At 39.9% G+C, this 18894-nt stretch overlaps 1 protein-coding gene across 13 annotated transcripts in view; it reads right to left on the bottom strand.

The window, feature by feature from the left end:
- The window catches only part of dab2ipb (DAB2 interacting protein b), a 195039-nt gene that overhangs the window by 13565 nt on the left and 162580 nt on the right, over positions 1 to 18894 (bottom strand). For 12 of the 13 annotated variants that reach the window (XM_023291108.3, XM_023291109.3, XM_055019092.1 and 9 more), the window contains 7 exons: positions 13580 to 13724; positions 10169 to 10313; positions 9114 to 9350; positions 8800 to 9001; positions 7777 to 7964; positions 2291 to 3170; positions 6 to 143 (listed from right to left, as the gene is read on the bottom strand). In XM_023291108.3, the coding sequence (XP_023146876.3) occupies positions 6 to 143; positions 2291 to 3170; positions 7777 to 7964; positions 8800 to 9001; positions 9114 to 9350; positions 10169 to 10313; positions 13580 to 13724 (1935 nt within the window). The remainder of the gene's footprint in view (positions 1 to 5; positions 144 to 2290; positions 3171 to 7776; positions 7965 to 8799; positions 9002 to 9113; positions 9351 to 10168; positions 10314 to 13579; positions 13725 to 18894) is intronic. The other variant, XM_023291112.3, reaches the window with a different exon arrangement.

Genomic DNA, 18894 nt, shown 5'->3' with positions numbered 1-18894 from the left:
GTTACCTTCTCCACCTGAGTTAGATCCTCTCTGTTTCTCAGTGACTCGGGCTCCATCCCCTCATGGTCTAAATACTGCACATTCATATTCAATAGCCAGGCTGCTGTGCGGTCCAGCGCACTTGGGTTCACTGGGGAAGGGGCCTAGTAAAATCAACACAACACACAACACACACACACACACACGCATGAGCTGAGTGCAAGTGATGGGGAGGGGAAGGAGGGAGGTTGCAATAACACCACAGAAACAACAGAAATAAGCTTGAAATGCACCGGCTCATCTGGATTTGAAAAGCAGCAGGTGGAATGGATACACACTCCAGTCTTCAAGCTCACACGTAAACTGTAGCACACACTTTGAAGCACGTTTTTAAACATGTGTGAGTGGGAACACTTTGTCATACTAGCAGCAAGGAAAGGTAAATACTGTAAGAGTAGATGAATGAATTTCAAATCAGCCCGGAGGCAGACACCAGCAGTTAAGTTGTCTGTTGTTTCTATCAGCCAGGTATTTGATGGACAGCTGAGTAGACAGGTGGCTGTGGGCTGCTACAGTAAATGAGAAGAAATGTGCATGTTTTTGAAGTCCAACACACTCATTTGCATTCGAGGCTTTAGAAGAGGCTGAAGAATCTGAATCTGAATATCTGGAAAGTGACAAAATTGAACAAAAGAATGGAACTTTGTGTCAGTCTATACATGAAATATGCTTAAAACTTTACTGAAGTGCTTGGCTTTAACATACCTTATCAGTAAGTAATGACCAATAATGACAAAATGAATTAAGATAAACAGTGAAACAATCGAGCCAGTTTTAATGAAAGAAAATAATTAATGATTTGACCTTTTATCCATACCAATAAGCTGAAGTAGGAAATAAACCAAACTTTAAGGTACCATGTGGAGTTCATCAATCTCCCCCTACATAGATCTGAACCACTTAGGAAAATTGGCCGAAAGTGCTGCAAGCAACACACAGGCTGCACCAATTTCTTAACAAACCCATGCAGTCAGTGTTGAATAATTTCATCAGATAAATGAAAATTTTGACAAAAAAAAATCGCTGAGTTACAAAAGATATTATGATTTATCTTCTAGGGATCATGAATTCTTGGTAAGCCATTAAATAGTTAAAGTATTTAAGTTTGGGCCACAGAATTCTGATATCTTAAGGATAATGATCGATATCATCAGTACTCTTTCCAGCAATGCATTTCACCAACTAGCAGCTCACTGGGACGACACCACCTCGACTCAACACTACTGTCTTCTCTGCTACATGTGCTGCAGTCAGTGCTAACAATGCTAATAATAATACAGTAATCCAGGCATATTTTTTTCTATTATGTTCTGTAAAAATAAAGTTTTCATACCATTGGATATCAGAAAACATGCATGCCAATGCTAATATATCTGTGATTGGTCAATTTTGGCATATACTGGCCACTTGATATATTGGTTGGACTCTACATATTACCATCCTTATAGCAACCCCTGTAGCCTGGCATAAGTATAAATAAAAAAGAAAAATATTACAACCACAATCTGCATATAGTGGCTTTAAGATGCTGGGCTTAAGCCTTGCTGCTGCATCCACAGAGGATAAATGTGTATGCTCAGTTCTTCTCCAAATTAAATTGGATGGTTTGGTTTCAGTAAGTCAGTCAGTCTAAAGGCAATCCTGTGGACTATTAAAGAGAGTGGAGAGCAAGGCATTATGGTTAATATGCAGAAACTCTCCCCTTCAGCCTGTCACCAAGGGCAACAACTGACCAGTGTTTTTGATTACCACCTATAGTCCCAAAGTTCTAAAGTGAGCGCTGATTGTAAATATAATTCTCTCACTGACATTTATACCGTAGCGGTATACTAACCCAGCAGGATACTGTGTTGTGTTTGTATCCATGAGGTCTGCTTCACGCTGCCATGTGAGCGTTAGATACTAATTGTGCCTCCACCACCCCCATCGTTATCCCATTAAACTTGACCAGTGGTAAAACAGTGGTAAAGTGATGAGCTTCCTGTATGCAAATTACTACTATTACACAGACTGAGACTAGAGTTCATTAAAGGCACAATGTGCAGCATCTGTGAGTTTACCCACACAGCTTCTTTGCACATACTATGACACAAATTGGCCTTTTGTAATAGCTACTTTTAATATCACTGTAATTCCATGTGATTACATAGACTGAGACAGCTATAGTTTTTGAATAATGACCAAATGAATATCGTCCTCGGGTTAAAGACGTGTACGCTGCACATGCGGCTCGCACAGTGTGACCCGGTACCTGTTTGTGCTGAGCTCTCTGCTTGGTCTCGGGACTGTCGCCTTTAGAGGATGAGGACTGCTGCCGTAACCGAGCCCCGTTGCCAGGCCAGTCGGGTGAGGATGTCATCATGCTGCCAGAGGAGGGCCGGGGGTAGGGTCCACTGCTGAGCAGATTTGGGGGTGTGCGGCGATTACCGCTCGGAGGTGGAGGCTGGTCTATTCTCCGCTGTGGGCCGGCGCTGTTCTGTCTGGGGACGGTGGGCTGGTGCTGCGTTTCGGTGAGGGACAGCTGTCGGCGGTTGAACTCCCCTGAACGCCTGGTGTACTCGTCCCCGCTGCTGCCCCCACCTCCCCCTCCTCCACCGTGGTTCAAGAAGGCGTGCTTCCCTCCCGGCGGCCCGTCCTCGTTGTTGCTATGGGAACTAACAGAGCTGTGGCACTCGGAGCCTGAGTCGGTCATTCCGCGAGGGGACACGGGCAAGCAGGCCGCCATCTGGTAGACTGGGTTCTGGAAGGACAGCGGGGCGAGCAGCTGGGCGGGTCGGCCCGGAGTGCCTTCTGTGCCTGGAGTGGTGGGGGTCTGGCCTGGCCTCCTCAAGGTGGGACCACCAGGGATGTTGCCTTGTGGGACTCTCGCTGACCAACCTCCTCCCGAACCTGGGCCCTCACCCAGGGCATCTGAAGAGCCGGGGCCTGAGCCACCTTCCAGACTGCGGGGGTCCTGGAGGTCCACCATGGACAGACTCTTGCTGCCATTGGCCATGCCCACGTCAGACTCATTAGTCTCAGAGTAGCTAGAACTGCGTGCAGGGGAGGGTTGGATCCCTGAGGTCCTTGTCACGAAGAATAGGTCCTTATTTTCTGGGGTAGGTGAAGGTAACCTGGTGAAGTCAACCAATCTGAAAGAGGCAGACAAAAAAATAACAATTTTAATCTTCAGCGTGATTAAAAGTGTATTTTTCGAGAGTGTTGTGGCAAATCAGCAGCAATTACAATGACTTATGTCACAAAAATATGTCACCACATTAAGATTTGCTAATAATTTCTCTGGCAAATTGTTAATACTCACAAAAATCATCACTGTATATCCAAGTTAGATGTTTAGAAGTTGTTTTTTTTTTTTTTTTTTTTTTTACATGAAAACAATCCCTTCATGTCCTAAAATGGCTCAAATATAACTCTACACAAGTAATAGTTAGTTGCAATATTGGAGTAATTCATCAATGCTGGACTCTGATTCTGAAAGTTCCTGCCAGCTGCCAGAATTGGTTCTTTAGGTTTGTTACATATGGAACCTCAGCTGTCTGCATCTGTGTTTTTAAGACCACAATCAGTACACTACAGTTTCAAGTAGCAAATGGTCACCCATTGCAATGACTTTTTTTTGTTTTTTTGTTTTACTTATAGTGCATCTTCTAGCTTATAAAGAAGCATTTTCCTGTTGAGTAACCCCCCTCCCCATTTAAAAAAAATAAAATAAATAAAATCAACAAAAAGTTATACCTAGTGGAGAAAAGCTATGCAGTCAAACAACCAAATCAGCAATTTGTCTTTTATAGCAAGATTGACTTACAAATTGCTAGCATTAGCTAATATTAGCTACCCAAACCTTCTGGTCTCAAGAAAACAAGCAAGGCTGTAGCCTAAACTAATCTGAGCAGTTGTGCATTTCACTGCTTATTTTTTTTTGTCAAAAGCTGCATAAACTTGCATCAAGTCTGCTTAGATTCACTAATCTAATACTACCAAATACTCTAATAAATTGATTTTTGAGGCGATGTGTTCCGAAAACTCCAATGTTTTGTCTCTCCTCCCTCCACTCTCCCTTTCTTCCGTCCCTTCCGCCAGCATACTGAGGCTTTATTGCTAGAAGACGATTACCTTGACAGATGCGACTTATCTTCCAGTAATCTCTATCATTCACATCACGCTCATCTCCTCCCTCTATCTGTGTCCTTCTCCATGGTTTCATTACCCTTCCCTCCTTTAACTTCTTTCTCCTCTTCATTCTGCTCAATTTCTTCCCTTTCTCAATCTTGGCACCGTCTCCTTTTTCTTTCTCATGCTTTCCATGTCACTGGTTAGTGGATGAGAAGCAATTAAGGCAGAATGGCGAGCTCATTTGAATTCAGCCTCATAGCTTGTTGATGAGGATACAGCACACACACACACGCACGCGCGCGCACGCACACGCGCGCACGCACGCACGCACGCACGCACGCACGCACACACACACACACACACGTCAATATATGAGCAAACAGTTATTGTGATAAAGTAACTAGGGTTGGCTCTGACATCAGGTCATATAGGGACATCACTTAATTAGTCCTATTGATCCTGGGGCCTGATGTGCATAATGATACCAGCTGTCTGACTCTCTTCCTGTGTTTCCTGTTGTCTTATCTTCCTGTTATCTACAGTAGGCCCGAGCGATTTTGGGGAAAATCTCTAATTGTGAATTTTCTGACAGATAATGCAATTTTGATGAAGTTTCAGTTCAATATTCACTGTGTGGCAGATTTCAAATGTGATGGAGCATCACCATGTGAGATACCATCAAAAGCGTAAACATCGCACAAGGAGGATGGCATGAATTTTTCAAATCCCAAACATAACTGCTCCAATTGGAGCCTATCAGTTGGCTGATGTTAAGTGATACTGGTCTGTACATACACACCCATATATCTTCTACATGTAATACAGAAAAAGATGGTAGGGGTAATTTAGCAACGGTACTATTACTTAGTTTGCCCAACAGAGTGTGCTCTTACTGCAGTATTTACAACATTCTCAGACTGTAGCACATGTAGCAGAGTACATATCAGAGCTGAGTAGATGGTGGTGCGGAGTCAAGCGGTGCCTTGCTCGTAGCTATTTTGTGAAATACATTGCTACAAAGCTAATAAACAATGACCCCATTATTTACAATATGTATTTCAATATAACTTTAACATATATAAACAATAGGGCTGCAAAGTGGTGTGGTGGTTAGCACTTTGGCATTGCAGCTAGAAGACCCCGGTTCGTGTCCCAGCCTTCCCAGGATCTTTCTGCATGGGGTTTGCCTGTTCTCCTTGTGCATGTGTGGGTTTTCTCCGGGTTCTCCGGCTTCCTCCCACAGTCCAAAAATATGCTGAGGATAATTGGTAACTCTAAATTGCCCATAGGTGTGATTGCGAGTGTGATTGTTTGTCTGTATATGTAGCCCTGCGATAGACTGGTGATCTGTCCGTGTGTCCCCTGCCTTCACCCTAAATCAGCAGGGATAAACTCCAGCGCCCCTGCGACCCTAATGAGGATGAGCGGTATATAGATAATGGATGGATATATATACAATATCAGCTGATATACCAATATTAGAATTTCTTATTCCTTAAAATCAGTATATGCCCAATTTGTTGGATTCTTCTAAACCCTAAGTCAGACACTGCATAGCAGCATATATCCTTAATTGCAGCCTTTGTGATATGCTAACTGCATTGTTTCAAACTGCGATTTCCATTTGAAAACAATAATTAATTGCTCAGCCCTAATGTACAGTATGTTTTCATACCTCCTCCTGTTTTCCGATAGTGCTATGTTTACTGGTGCTACTTCCTCTGGATATTGTTCATATATCTCTTCTCCTTCTGGCCCCGGTGTTTTCACGTTAATCTTTCTAAGTGTCACCTTGGCATTGTTCTGCCAGCGAGTGAGAGGACAGGAGATAAGCAAGATAAGGTGCTGTCAGAGTGTGTATTCATCCGCTGGAAAGTAAACGAGGTTTCATGAGGCTGATGTAAACACGCAGGGGTGACACTCTCCCTGTGTCACGGCCTCACCTGACAAACATTAACACTCAGCAAAACCGGTGGCGTGAGAACACAATACAGCTGACAGTGAAAAACAACAGATTCACAGAATCACTGTTGGCATGAGCAACGATGCACAGAAACACAAATGACGCATTAAATCAGAGTGAAAGATACTATGACAGCTGTGGGTTCTTTGCCCTTTTTGTGTAAGTCTCTTTTCTGCAGCTTGATCCATTACCTGCAAGCAACCTATCTCTAAATCAATTCCAGACTCTCCCTGTAATCAAATATGTCCAGAGCTGGCTGCTGGTGTTAGCAGGAAAGGCAATAAGCTTGGAGCACCAGGGTACAGTACAGAGTAGGCTGGAGAGCACATAAATTATAAAAGGCTGTAAATAAGCTCAGGTCTATCTGCACTACGTGTTTTTGGCTGTGATTTCATGGTAACCAACCTTCTAAAAACTGGACTTCTATTACAAAAAAATACAACTTTATATCAGTGTGTTATATTTTTTATGTTGTCCAAACAAAGGCTAATCCGTTTAAACATGGACTCATTTATATTTATTGCACCTTAAACCTGTATTAAACTTTATTCTTTCCACTTGTGGGCAGTGGAGATAAATTGTGAACACACATTGACATGGGGAACTCTTTCAAAGTTGCTTCTTCACACATCCAGCAATTTCAGAGTAACATTATCAATTGCTAACAGCTGTGTTTCTGGTCGCCTGGTAAAAAGTCCAATGTTTTACTCTCTTTAAGCTGTTTTTGGACTCCACCGCACTACTAGAGGAAGACGCTTTAGCTGCTAGAGAAGCAGGAGACCAAGAGTTTAAAACTTTTAATTATCGGTTCGCACATCTGGCGGTTTTGATATCTGTATCAACATCTGCAGCACAGGTGAATAATATATAATATAAATAGCCGATCTGTGTTAATCAGCTATCAGTTAAATATTCATATCCCTTTATGTGCTGCTTGTTTTAACGTGTCTGCGTGCAAATTCTCTGTCTAGATGTCGACACCCCCAAAATATTTTATTCTGACCTTTTCAAAGCACCTTTTAATTACCGTTCTTCTTACTCAAAAGTAATTCTATAAAATAGTGTCATCTATATAAATAAATAGAATCATTTTGTGGGCATATCATGAGATTTCTACCTATCTAAACCCAAAGCAATTTCTGGACTTTTTATTTATTTAGTTTTTGCTGCTGTCACATCATAACTCACTGTGGTCTTATGTTTCAGTGTACAAGTCTTGCCTCATCTCTATGGAAGCAACCGTGCCAGAGATAGAGAGAATGCAGAAATGTCTTTTGTGCGGTTTAACAATGTAGTGATGCCAGAAGTCTTGGTATAGTAACAATAACACTAAAAGTTACATTTCTTTTATTATTCATCTTACAAAGAATGAAAAATTGTGGAATCAACATGTCCAAAGTCTCGTAATTTTTGTCACGTGATTGTTAAATACAACTGAGGACTCCTGTTTGTGCTGAGAAGTGTAGAAATTTTAGTTTTTAACAGAATCTGGTTAATGCAAATTGTTTATTTTTGGCAAAATTTTAAATGAGACAAGTAGAGGAAAGGGATTTGATGAAAAAATACAAATCTAAGATTAGATTTTGTCAAGTTTTTCTGCACTGTGTGGCAGATGAGTATGTCAAGGACCGTTGCTTAGTGAAAATCTGGATATTTCTTACCCTGAAAGGTCATTGTCTATGACCATCTTCTGCAGGCCAGTGGAAATGCTGCAGCCGGCCTCAGCAGGAGGCGAGCCCATATGCTCCGAGGACTGTCCGGGTGTCATCTGGACACAGGACGGGTTAGACAGGGCAGTGTTCACCTCCCGCAGGATCCTGAGCAGAGGCCCCAGCTTAGAGGCTGCACTCTGTGAAGATAGAGACACAATTAGGTTTAAGCCAAATGAAGAATTACTCAGGACCACTTCAGCTGAGGCATTAATTAGATTTCATTTAAGTGTTGTTTGGTTAATTTCATATTTGCATATTTTTTAGACCAAGCTATTTTCCCTGCACCCCACAATCAACTCTCTTATTCAGACAACATACTAAATAATGAAATAGGCCGGCCAGTCTGATGGACTGAAGTATCAACCAGACTGTGATTTCTGAATTATTGAAAGACAAGATTTCAGAGAGCTGAATGATCTACAAAAAATAAAGCAGAAGAAAAGAAGAAAAAAAACATCATTAATCTGCCACCACATGCTTTCCATCTGCTACCAGAACTAATGTAAACGTCCTTGTAAGTCCATTAATATGCTTCACCCAGCCTCTGAGGCTTCACAGCGTTCTCCCTTTGTGCGCTGTTTATGTAATGCAATAATAAATTATTGATTGATGTAGGATAAACATCCTGATGTAGTCAAAGCATGATTTAAATCTTGATGCTTGTGATAAAGCATTGAAAACCTTGGGATCTTCTTTGACCAAATGTGTTCCATTCTTTTTGATAAAAAAAACCCTAGAACATCTATAAATGTATGAATCTTTATCTTTACAAATTTGTGCATTGTGAAAGTGCAAAAGGCTTGTCATACTATTAGCTGAAGATGATCTGTGGCACAACATTTTTGATAATAACTACCACATTGATTAGTTGTAGTTATCCACTCTTGTGTATCTAAGAAATGAAATGAAACCACTAAGCTCAGTAAGAGAAAAGCCTTTATGACAGTGAATGAGGTATGTATTCATCAGTACCTGGTCCATCTGGAAGACCACCTCAAAAAGAAGAGAGTGCAGCGTAGAGAGCTCCCTGCCGAGGTCGATATACCCCTCAAAGCCTGCTGTGTTGGAGATTGTCTCTGGGTTTGAGATTTCAAGCAGGAAGCGCTGCATATTTGCCCACTCGTGTTCCAGGAACTGGTTCATGAAGGACATGTACTCTTCCTTGTTACCAAATCTGTTTGCAAACAGGGACAGGGAAGGGGAACAGGGACAAAGAGTGATGCAGACGTCATAACAAACTAGGTAAGAGAATGTGTTCATTTGATTCATAGAAACCAGACACTTACTTGGTGAAGTTAGCCAGATTTTGCGTGACTTTAGCAATGAGTGTGAGTGTTCGTGCCGTGCGGTCATCTGGATACTCCTGCATCAGATTGAACAGCGAAGGCGACATGATGGCTGGACAGAGAAATCGCAGGAACAAAGAAGCGCTGATCAAACGCTCACTGATGTCTGGTCGACCACGGTTGCTGTATTCCTGCCGCCATGATGCAAAAACCTCTTTCAGTTCTCGTGGAAACACACTGTGGAGAATCAGACGAGACAGAAGCTGCTTTGTGAGACAGAACTAAAGGTCATCTTTGATTGGCAGTGTGTGACATTGATCGAGTTTGCACAAAAATGCTCACTGAAAAAACATTCCTTTTAACGTTAACGTGGTTCTGTAGGGTTCAAAATAAGATGCACACGCTTTCTATGCATCTTGACTGCCTGCACTTATCCATCACCTGGCTCATTATTATGTTTTTACTGAAGTACTTGCTTTACCAGCATTTGATCCCTTTTTAAATAAATGAAAAAGATTGTTGCTAATGTCATGTTTTAATTGCTACTGGATGTAATCAGGATTTTACAGACAAAAGTAACCTTTGACGATGAAACCCTTGTCTGTGGCTGACACGTCACTGTGAGTAGGCATAGGTTGCTCAAATAAAGGTCTTGTTTTTTTTCCTTTTAGTGACGAACCCCTAAGTTGGCTCTTTAAAGTGTTCTTGAGTCCTTGAGTTGCTTTAAAAACTCATATATCAAAGCTCTGAACAGCAGATGTCTGCTAAAACTGACATCTGCTTCTACCTAATTAAAAGCTCCCTCAATAGCAGCGTTTTAATTGTGATTAAGATCCTTTGGAATAAATGTCTGCTTATATAAGAGGACATGTGAGACAAGGGATTTTGATGCCGTAAATTCTTTGATGCTACACATGCATGCAATTTAGACACTCAAGGATATATAGATAGATTTTATGAACTCGTACTTATTGCGTGCAGTTTTAGGAACACAATTTCTAAAAAAATGTGAAAAAAATAAACAAAAAAATAAAACTAAAAACTGCAGTATTCACCAGTATGAGTTGATGATTTTGCAGAAGGCCAGCTCACAGCACATTTTCAGGTTACTCTGGTGTTCTGGCAGGTCACCGGATGAGCACTTGGACGGATCGACCTCACAGTTCTCATCTGACTCATACAGAGCCTTGATGAACTCGCCTGGAAAACAAGACACATAAAAAATGGAACAAAATATGAGGAATTAAGGAACATGAGTTTGAAATGTAGAAAAACTTCATTGCAAGTGAAAGTTTTGTATGAAAAAACCTACGAGTAGACATACATGGCAGCAAAATGTAGTTAAAATATTAAAATAAGTGAGTTTTAAAGTTCTAGTTTAGTTCCTTTGACTGATATATCATTATAAACGGTCATTAGATCATTAATAGTGAAGCATCAGTGTGTCAGCTGCATGTTATTGTTGTAGCTGCTGCAAGTGGAACTACTTTATATACAGTTTTATATACAGCAACAGCACATAAACCTGACAACTCTTGAGATGATTAATCAGAGAAGAGAAGAAGAAAACAGAAAAACATGATATACAAATGTTGCTTTCAGTCTGTGTAATTGAATCCTGCCCTTTGATTTTTGGTGAGATCTTGGATCATTTGCACATTTATTGAAGTAAAACCATCTGAGAAGATGAGAGGATAAAATCATTATTTAGTGAGGCTATTAACGAGTCAAAGGCATCCGGAATGTGACCCTGACCACACGCTGCTTTTTGTACGAAGCCAAAAAGGTTAGAAACCCCTGGTTTAATCTTTAAAAATGTGCTGCACTTTAAAAGCGTGTTACATTATCCACTGTGTAAAATCTTCATCTTAAAGGTAATCAAAACTGAAGTAGAAAAGCACAAAATTTTCCTCTGAAATGTAGCAGAATGAAGGGAAAAAGCAGCATAAAAATATTCCAGTAAAGTACAGGCACTTATAAACTGCACAGAAGTATAGTGCCTGAGTAAATGTATTTAGTTACTTTCTACCAGTATTTGTGAGACAAATACCAATGAAGTGCTTTCAAACTTACTCTCTGGTTTGATCTTTGACAACACTCACAAAAACTGAAAGATCTAAAAGATTTATGTAAGCCAAACAAGGGGAATGGTGGAAAAAAATAAAGAATACACACTACTATATTTCTTTGTGTTGTTGTTAGCCTGAAAAGACTGTTACAATCCATGACCTCAATAAGCAAACAGCCCATAAAGGGATATGATACTGTTATTCTGCTCTAATCAGTATTCATGAAAAGAGAACAGGAGTGTCTTCAGTTTGCCTTTCCTTGTGTTACCCTCAGTTGGAGATTCAGTGATTTCAATAGTTTCACCATACATCAAACAATAAACGCAATGTAGCGATGCATATTTTACCAGCCCTCATTTGCTCTCTGAATCAATCCTGAGAAACACGTGCAAGGAAACAGACAGCCTTTCTAGTTGCAAAGACGGCCAGGAAGAAACACGCATATGCAAAGAAAGACATAAACACAAATGCTGCATTAATATTAAAAGCATACAAAGAAAGAAGTGATGGGTGCCAGAAAGGATGTGTGCCGTTTGTAGATTAAACTGCTGCTGTGTACATTTCTGAATTAGGGAGGGAGAAAAGCATACAGTGCATACAGATTGTTTATTATTAGAACTGGACAAACACACCTGATCTAACCTTGGGCTAACATTGTACATAATATTGTACATAATTTTGTGCAAAGTTGATCTGGTCAGTGGTTTAGAATTCGGAATATCTGCAGCTCCTGTCACAGCCACAGGAAAGTAGACTGTTTTTATACTCATGTATAGCCTTCCACATCGGAGTCTATGTTTAAATTACTCCTCCTGAGTATTAGGTGTTCACACTTAAGACGAAATTAGAATTTAGTAATTTTCAATCACTTCGGATGAAGCAGGTGGGATTTAAATAGCGGTTTACCGGTACACAAAATTCAAAGTTTGATTTGTACTTCAGTTTTGGAGACATAGTTTTATACATTATTGGAATAAAAATGAAAACAATAAAATCTATCAATCAACATTTTTGTTGTCGTGTTCACAAAAAATGAAAACATTAAAGGACCGCTCAGATGAAAATCTTTTTTTTTAACCTCATTAACATGTTCATATGGTGTTTTTATAAGCTACAAGATCAATCATGAATGAAAGGGTTGCGCCTTGAAACTTCCATACCAATACATGTGTCCATTGTGAGGCTTTTTAGTATCATTATTCTTCAGATCCAGTTTCCTGCTGGAACATGCATGGTGCCATTACTCCAATATTACAACTTGCTATTGTGTAGCCTAAAGAAGTTTTACAGTGTTTGAACAAAATTGCAAGTGAGCTGGTGTGCTTTAGCTGCAGTGAGTAGACTGGAGAGAGAGGCATGACTTCATTGATCCATACATTTTAAAGGAATTGACAGCGTAGAATTACATATCAGCCATTTTAAGGTCACCCAAAGAGGGGCCTTAAAAGTGTCTAGTGATGCTTCTTTTACTGTTACAATTAAGGTACTCATGTGCTGGCATTCTGTCTGGAAGAAAAGCTTGAGCTGTGCACTCTCAACTGTAAATTAAATCAAATAAAAAATGTCCATTAAGACATTGTCAAATGTTCATATTTAACCTAAGTTAACCACTAAAGCCAGCAGTGCAATTTCAGCTATAAAACTGGGCAAAGTAATGCTACCTTTTTCTCTTTCTTTAAACTTTATTGGACTTGTCACTGGACAAAGAAAGTGAGAGCTTGGTGCTAATGGTCAGTGTGATCTCCAAATGGTAGCTGTGCAGTCTGAGAAAAGTAGGAAGAATGATTAAAATGTGTAAAGTGAAGAAATATATCATATATTTTCAGTAAAATTGGCACTGCTCAGCTTTCAGTTGGAACTCTGCTAGCATCCTTTAGCTGACACATAACTACTGGTGCACTGCCAAAATGTTCCCGGTGGAACTTGAGCACTAGAATTTCCTTCTAACAGTGCATGTATGTAGACCTTTGACCATTATTGTCTATACCATATTGAACTGAGGAAACTTGCGTACCAAATAAAGCATTTGGGACAACGATATGTACTGTTACACCCTTAGTTTTTAATGTGCAACAGTCTCAACTGAGCCAAAACAAAAAGCTGAGATGAAGGAGGAGTTGCTTCAGTTGTCAAAATGACTTCTGATGGGGAAGACTAATGCATTTAATCTCTAATGTCATTCCTGTTTGCTGAATTGTACTCTAACCACTACATTAAATTACCTGACACTGCAGCTGACAAAACATTTTTCATTAGTGGATGAATGAATAAGTTTAGAGGTGAATGGGAAGGCAAGAGTGAGAAGAAATGTCTACATGGAGGAGAACAGATGAACACGGAAACACATATTTCAGCCTTTTGTCGGAAAAAAGGCACAAGATTACTGCCTCAACTCACCGAGTGCATCCTGCAGGTACTTCTGCCCCACCAGTTTGAGGTATTCCTCTATGGCCTTTGTGGCTAATGTGTTTTCTCTGAAGATGAGGTGCTCGTTCTCCCCACAGCGGTCCACCTCTGAAATCATCAAATCGGTGAGGAAATCCTGCAGAAGAAGAAACAAAAACAAGACGAGCACAGGGTTAATAACGGGTAGTTCTAAATCCTACGTGATTACACACACAACAGGAATTAGCTGATAAAGACAGCCGACCAATTATACAAAGTGCTAAATGGTGCATGAAGGTGAGACTTTTGTGATTTGGTATTGAAACAGATGAGAGAACAAGTAAATAGTAAATGAGTGGATTACAGTGTAAAAGCATGCACCATTTATCTTTTGAAGAGTTTATTAAGTTGGCTACTTCTGCCTGCCAATCTATTACAACAATTACAACGTTAGTAATTTATGCACACTGCTTTGCCTGAGCCTCGTTCTTTATGGTGTCTAATTGAGGGGTGTTGTAAAATGCCAGCAATTAGATAATAATCAGAAGAATCTACTTGTACATAATTCCCCTCTTCCCACCAAAACCAAAACACACAGGAACTCCCTTAAAAAAAAATATACGATGCACACAAACTCTTTTTTTAATTTTACAGGAGGAAAAAAAAGGTGTGTGGGCAAACCTTCTAACACAAAGCTCATTTACATTCATTTAGACTCATGTTTCTGACCACTGCATGGATACAAGTCTAACATTCACCCTCCTTTGAGCTCTGTTTTGCTCTCTACCAACTCCTAAGGGAAGTGTATAATTTTAGCAGATAAATGCTGCACTATATTTACCAGCTAGTCACTAACTTTGCCCTTTTCAGAGTAGACGGCGAGTGTACACTTGGTTTTTGAAGCTTAAACAATGCAGATGAGAGTGATAATGAACCTGTAGAGCATATCACAATGGAACGGAAAAAGCTGCCAGCCGAAAAACTAAAAACAATGAGCTGACAGATGCTGAAATTCTCTGTAGAGCTGCAGTCTTACAATAATTCTCTGTGGGGTTTTTTTCACTTGGAGTGACTTCTTTCAAGTGCACCTAGTCATTTGAGTCATTGTTAATAAAAAAGAAAAAATATAGATAAACACATTTTTAAAGCAACATTACCAACAAAAGAATAGTCATTTCTTTTCACAGTGGTGCAACAACTTCAGGAAGTGTCTGATAGTGTGGTAGAAGCTGACTCACATGTAGCTACAGGCACATGCATTAAGTCTTATTAAGCAACTGGCTTTTATAAATTCAGCTATCGCGAGCCGCCTGTATCATGCATGTGTGCTCTGTGTGGGACAAGAAACGGGATTTTCTGTCACATTTCTAGGAGCAATGACTAAAGCACGATTCTGTCATAATAAAATGGAGGCAAACAACACATCACACCTGAATTTGAAATATTCTTGATCTAAAATTCTGCAAGTGGAGGAAACAGTATGTGTACTCCCTGAACGGAGAAACAATGGTTTCTCTTATTTCAGTTGAGAACTGTAGATTGATGTTACTGTGAGGAACAAAGTTTCTACGAAAGAAAAGTAATACACATCAAAGGTAACGGATTTCATCTTTGTTTTTAGTTGGCAGTGTGCATCATTTAGATTGAATGCTCTTATTTATCTGTCTTCGAAAAACTAGTAAGCTGTCGCATCCACAAGGACTATATCATCAGGTTAAAAAAACCCCAAAAAAACCCAAAAAAAACCTGGTGGAAACATGCATTACAGCTCCCACAACTCAAGAGTCTGAAACGGAGATATAGAAATGGAGCCATCTGGGGATGAATCATCCCCTGTTTAGATCCCCTCAACAAATTTCTGGGTGTGCTCTCATCTAAGTCCCCTGGCAGCTTGTTAAACTAGGGAACCAGCGTAGCAGCGAGGGAGAAGAGAGGCGAGTGACAGATGTACGGAGAGAAATAGAGAAGGAGAGGAAGAAGCGACAGAGTGGTGCTCTTTAAAGAACAGAGGAAGAGGTGGAAAAGAAAGTCTCTCAGACGGTTTCTATAGCTGCTACAGAAGCCTGTTATCCGGCTAATCAAAGATACACCGCAGGGAGCCAATCATCCGCTGATGTGCAGCAAAAGGAGCCTTTTTGGTTAACGCATTTGCACATTCTACTCATGCACCAGCCCACACATACACATATTTAAACACAAATGTAAAGAGGAGAAAATTACAAATGTGCATATCAACAACGGAAGTCAAATCCAGATTGCATTATAGGTGGAAAAACTGCTTTGCTTTTAGATTGGTGATGATGCAAATCATACACTGACTAAAAAAAGTAGCGCAGTAAATGCTCATGTTTTATTGATTAGCAAACAATGAATCCAAGGGGGTCCAAATATTTTCTGATCAACACAAACAGACGCTTTAATGCCAAAGATTTCTGTGCACATGTTTACTGTTGGATTCACTTGGACACACCTTAATCAGCGATGGTGCAGTCAGCTGGTTTTAAAAGTCACAAAATTTGTCTAAAGGGCAATTTGTGGTTTCTGCATCTATGGTGCAGACCAATGCAGACTATGAAAGCAGACAGCAGGCATGCACAAGAAGCTATTCATGCTACAATAGCTATTGGTGTCATTGCTCCTCATATTGAACACACGAGGCTCCTGTGGATGAATGGCAGTGACTTTGCACTTTTTACAGGATATTGCAGCTAGTTGCAGATTGAACTGTAATATTGTCTCATTGTGATTATTCATGACGTGGTCACAGATACCACTGGATTTCTACAGAACTTAGAACTTCCCACTGTGTTTGGGTATCGTTGATGGAAAGCATGTAGCACCTACGAATTACTGCTTCAATCATAACTCTTTAAATGATGATTTATAAAGGCAGGGATGGTGGAGAATCTCCTCGCACAGTCTGTTCACAAAACAAGCATTTGTTTCGAGGACTATTTGTTTCTTGGCATATGTGCAGTAAGCACAAAGTCCACACAGTCACTAATTTTAGGCTGAACACGGACATCTGTGTGGACGTGGCAGACAATGAAATTTACATCATGTTTACTCCTGTGGACATATGGAGGCAAAAAGCTTCAACTAGCCTTACAGGAGCTTACCTCTGTGTAGTCAAGGAGTTTTCAGTTGACAGCAGTGTCTTGGAGTGGCCAAGTCAGAGTCAAAACCTCAATGCATGTGAGAATATGTGGCCACAACTAAAAAAAGACTCACCATCCACATGCAAGCTAACAGAGCTTTAGTAGTATAGAAAAGAACTGAGACCCGAGATATATCTACATGCACCTATGGTTGGAATTGCTTCCGAACGTGCATCTAGGTGAATACTTAGGAAAATAAATGTTTTACATTTGTAGTTTGTTTAGATTTCCTTGTAAAGGTCAGTCTCCATTCTGACATTATAGTCTCATTCATCTCCTTGTAAAGCTAACACGAAAGCTTCTAAGGGAATTGAAGACTTGTGGGTACTGTAAATCAATCTCAAAATGCATTGTTTTTTTTACAATGCTCTTAACTAGGCTTGTAATTTATTTATTATTTATACCAGTGTTATACTTCAATTATTTTTTTAACATTACAAATCCGTTATCCCACTTGTAAATAAATATTCCTGATGAATGCACTCATCTTTAAATCACATTTTGTCAGGAACCCACTGGATTGTGACGAGTTCATGTTTTTTATTTTTTTTATTAACTGAAGAATAGTGGAGAACAGCACAAAACACAGAGACAGAGAAAGTAACCTGACCTTTTGTGGTGTATGGACACCCATCCCATTATTAGACCAGAGGTCTTGTGTGTCTTTTCTCTTCCCTTTTTTTTGTATTGGTAGAAAATGTCATCCCAATTATGATCTTTCCTCTAACCTCTACCCCTCCGTGGTTCTCTCCTCCATCCTCTCTGCTACCAGTTTCTTTTGTGGCTACTGAAGTGAGGCACATCCCGGCCTGATTAGAGAGGACGGTCAGACGAAGCGGAGGAGGAGAGAGAAAGACAGGGCGAAGGCAACTGAGAGAGACATCAAGAGAGACAAATTAATAGCAATAATTTCCACTGCTAGTCTGAAACAAAAATTAGATCCAACCACCTCAACGGTTTCTTGCTGACAGGCTACAAAAAATAGATATTTGTTCAGCCTGCTAACTTGAGTCTATTACTGTCGGCACGCAGAAGTGAATTTCAGTGATTATTTATGTACCCAAGCCTGGAATTTAATTACATTAGATGTATATAACGAACTCTGACTTAGCTTTCACACTGCGGATATTATTTTCAATATTTTCAAAGCATAGCACATGTTTTGAAGCTTGTTTTCTTTTAAACTTCCACGTAGAAGCCTGTTTCTTATTTCAGGGGCTATTAAAATACATTTGCTCCACCCTGACCATTTCCTTGGTTATTTTTATTTCAAAGTGATGTTATTACAGCATGGTAATGCACCTGACAGTTCTTATGTTCACAGACACGTCACCATCCTTGAATTGTGAATCAACTGCATTGACAGGCTTTTTGGTTGGAAATTCACACAAGAATGATTGGAATTCTTCTCTTGAGTTAAATGCCAGCATGCTTGCAATCATTTAATGACAATGAAAGAATGTGAGTGCGCTGGTGTTCAGCTGGAGTTTCAGTGCAAACATTTGCAAACACCAGGAAAAACTATGGGTACAAATCCAGCTTACCTTGACAAATATGATGTGTTGTAAATAAACCAAACCAAACAAACTAAAAACAAAGTAGGACTGAAAGAATTTTTAAAGCTTCAGGTCAATATCAATAGATTTAAAGCAACTGATGGATCATTACATTATGAGACACCTAAAATTTAACTGCTCTATATTCTACTTCAAGAATGAGAACTTGAAGATGCAACCTTTTTTAAACATGTATTCATTATATTTCTAAATGGTGGAGACAGAGATAGAAAAATTGTCATCAAGACTTCGAGTGTGTTAAGTTAATTAAAAATGAATAATGATAAAAAATAAAATTATTCCAACAGGAGAATAGTAGGGCCTTTCTGTAAAATACATCTGATTTTATAAAAACCTCATGGCTCAGAAGCAGCATCTGAGTACTGCGTATTCTAAAGTGAAGCTAAATAAAGCAATAACCATAAAAAAATAAACCCAGAACCGTGTGCAGATAATCCATCCATTATCTATACACTGCTTAATCCTCATTAGGGTTAAGGGGAGGGGCAGGAGTCTATCCCAGCTGACCCTGGACAGGTCACTAGTCTATCACAGGGCTACATATAGGGACAAACAATCACACTCGCATTCACACCTACGGACAACTTAGAAT

Source organism: Amphiprion ocellaris, chromosome 17, assembly GCF_022539595.1.
Source record: "Amphiprion ocellaris isolate individual 3 ecotype Okinawa chromosome 17, ASM2253959v1, whole genome shotgun sequence".
NCBI lineage: Eukaryota > Metazoa > Chordata > Actinopteri > Pomacentridae > Amphiprion > Amphiprion ocellaris.
This window is presented reverse-complemented; position numbering and strand designations above follow the sequence as displayed.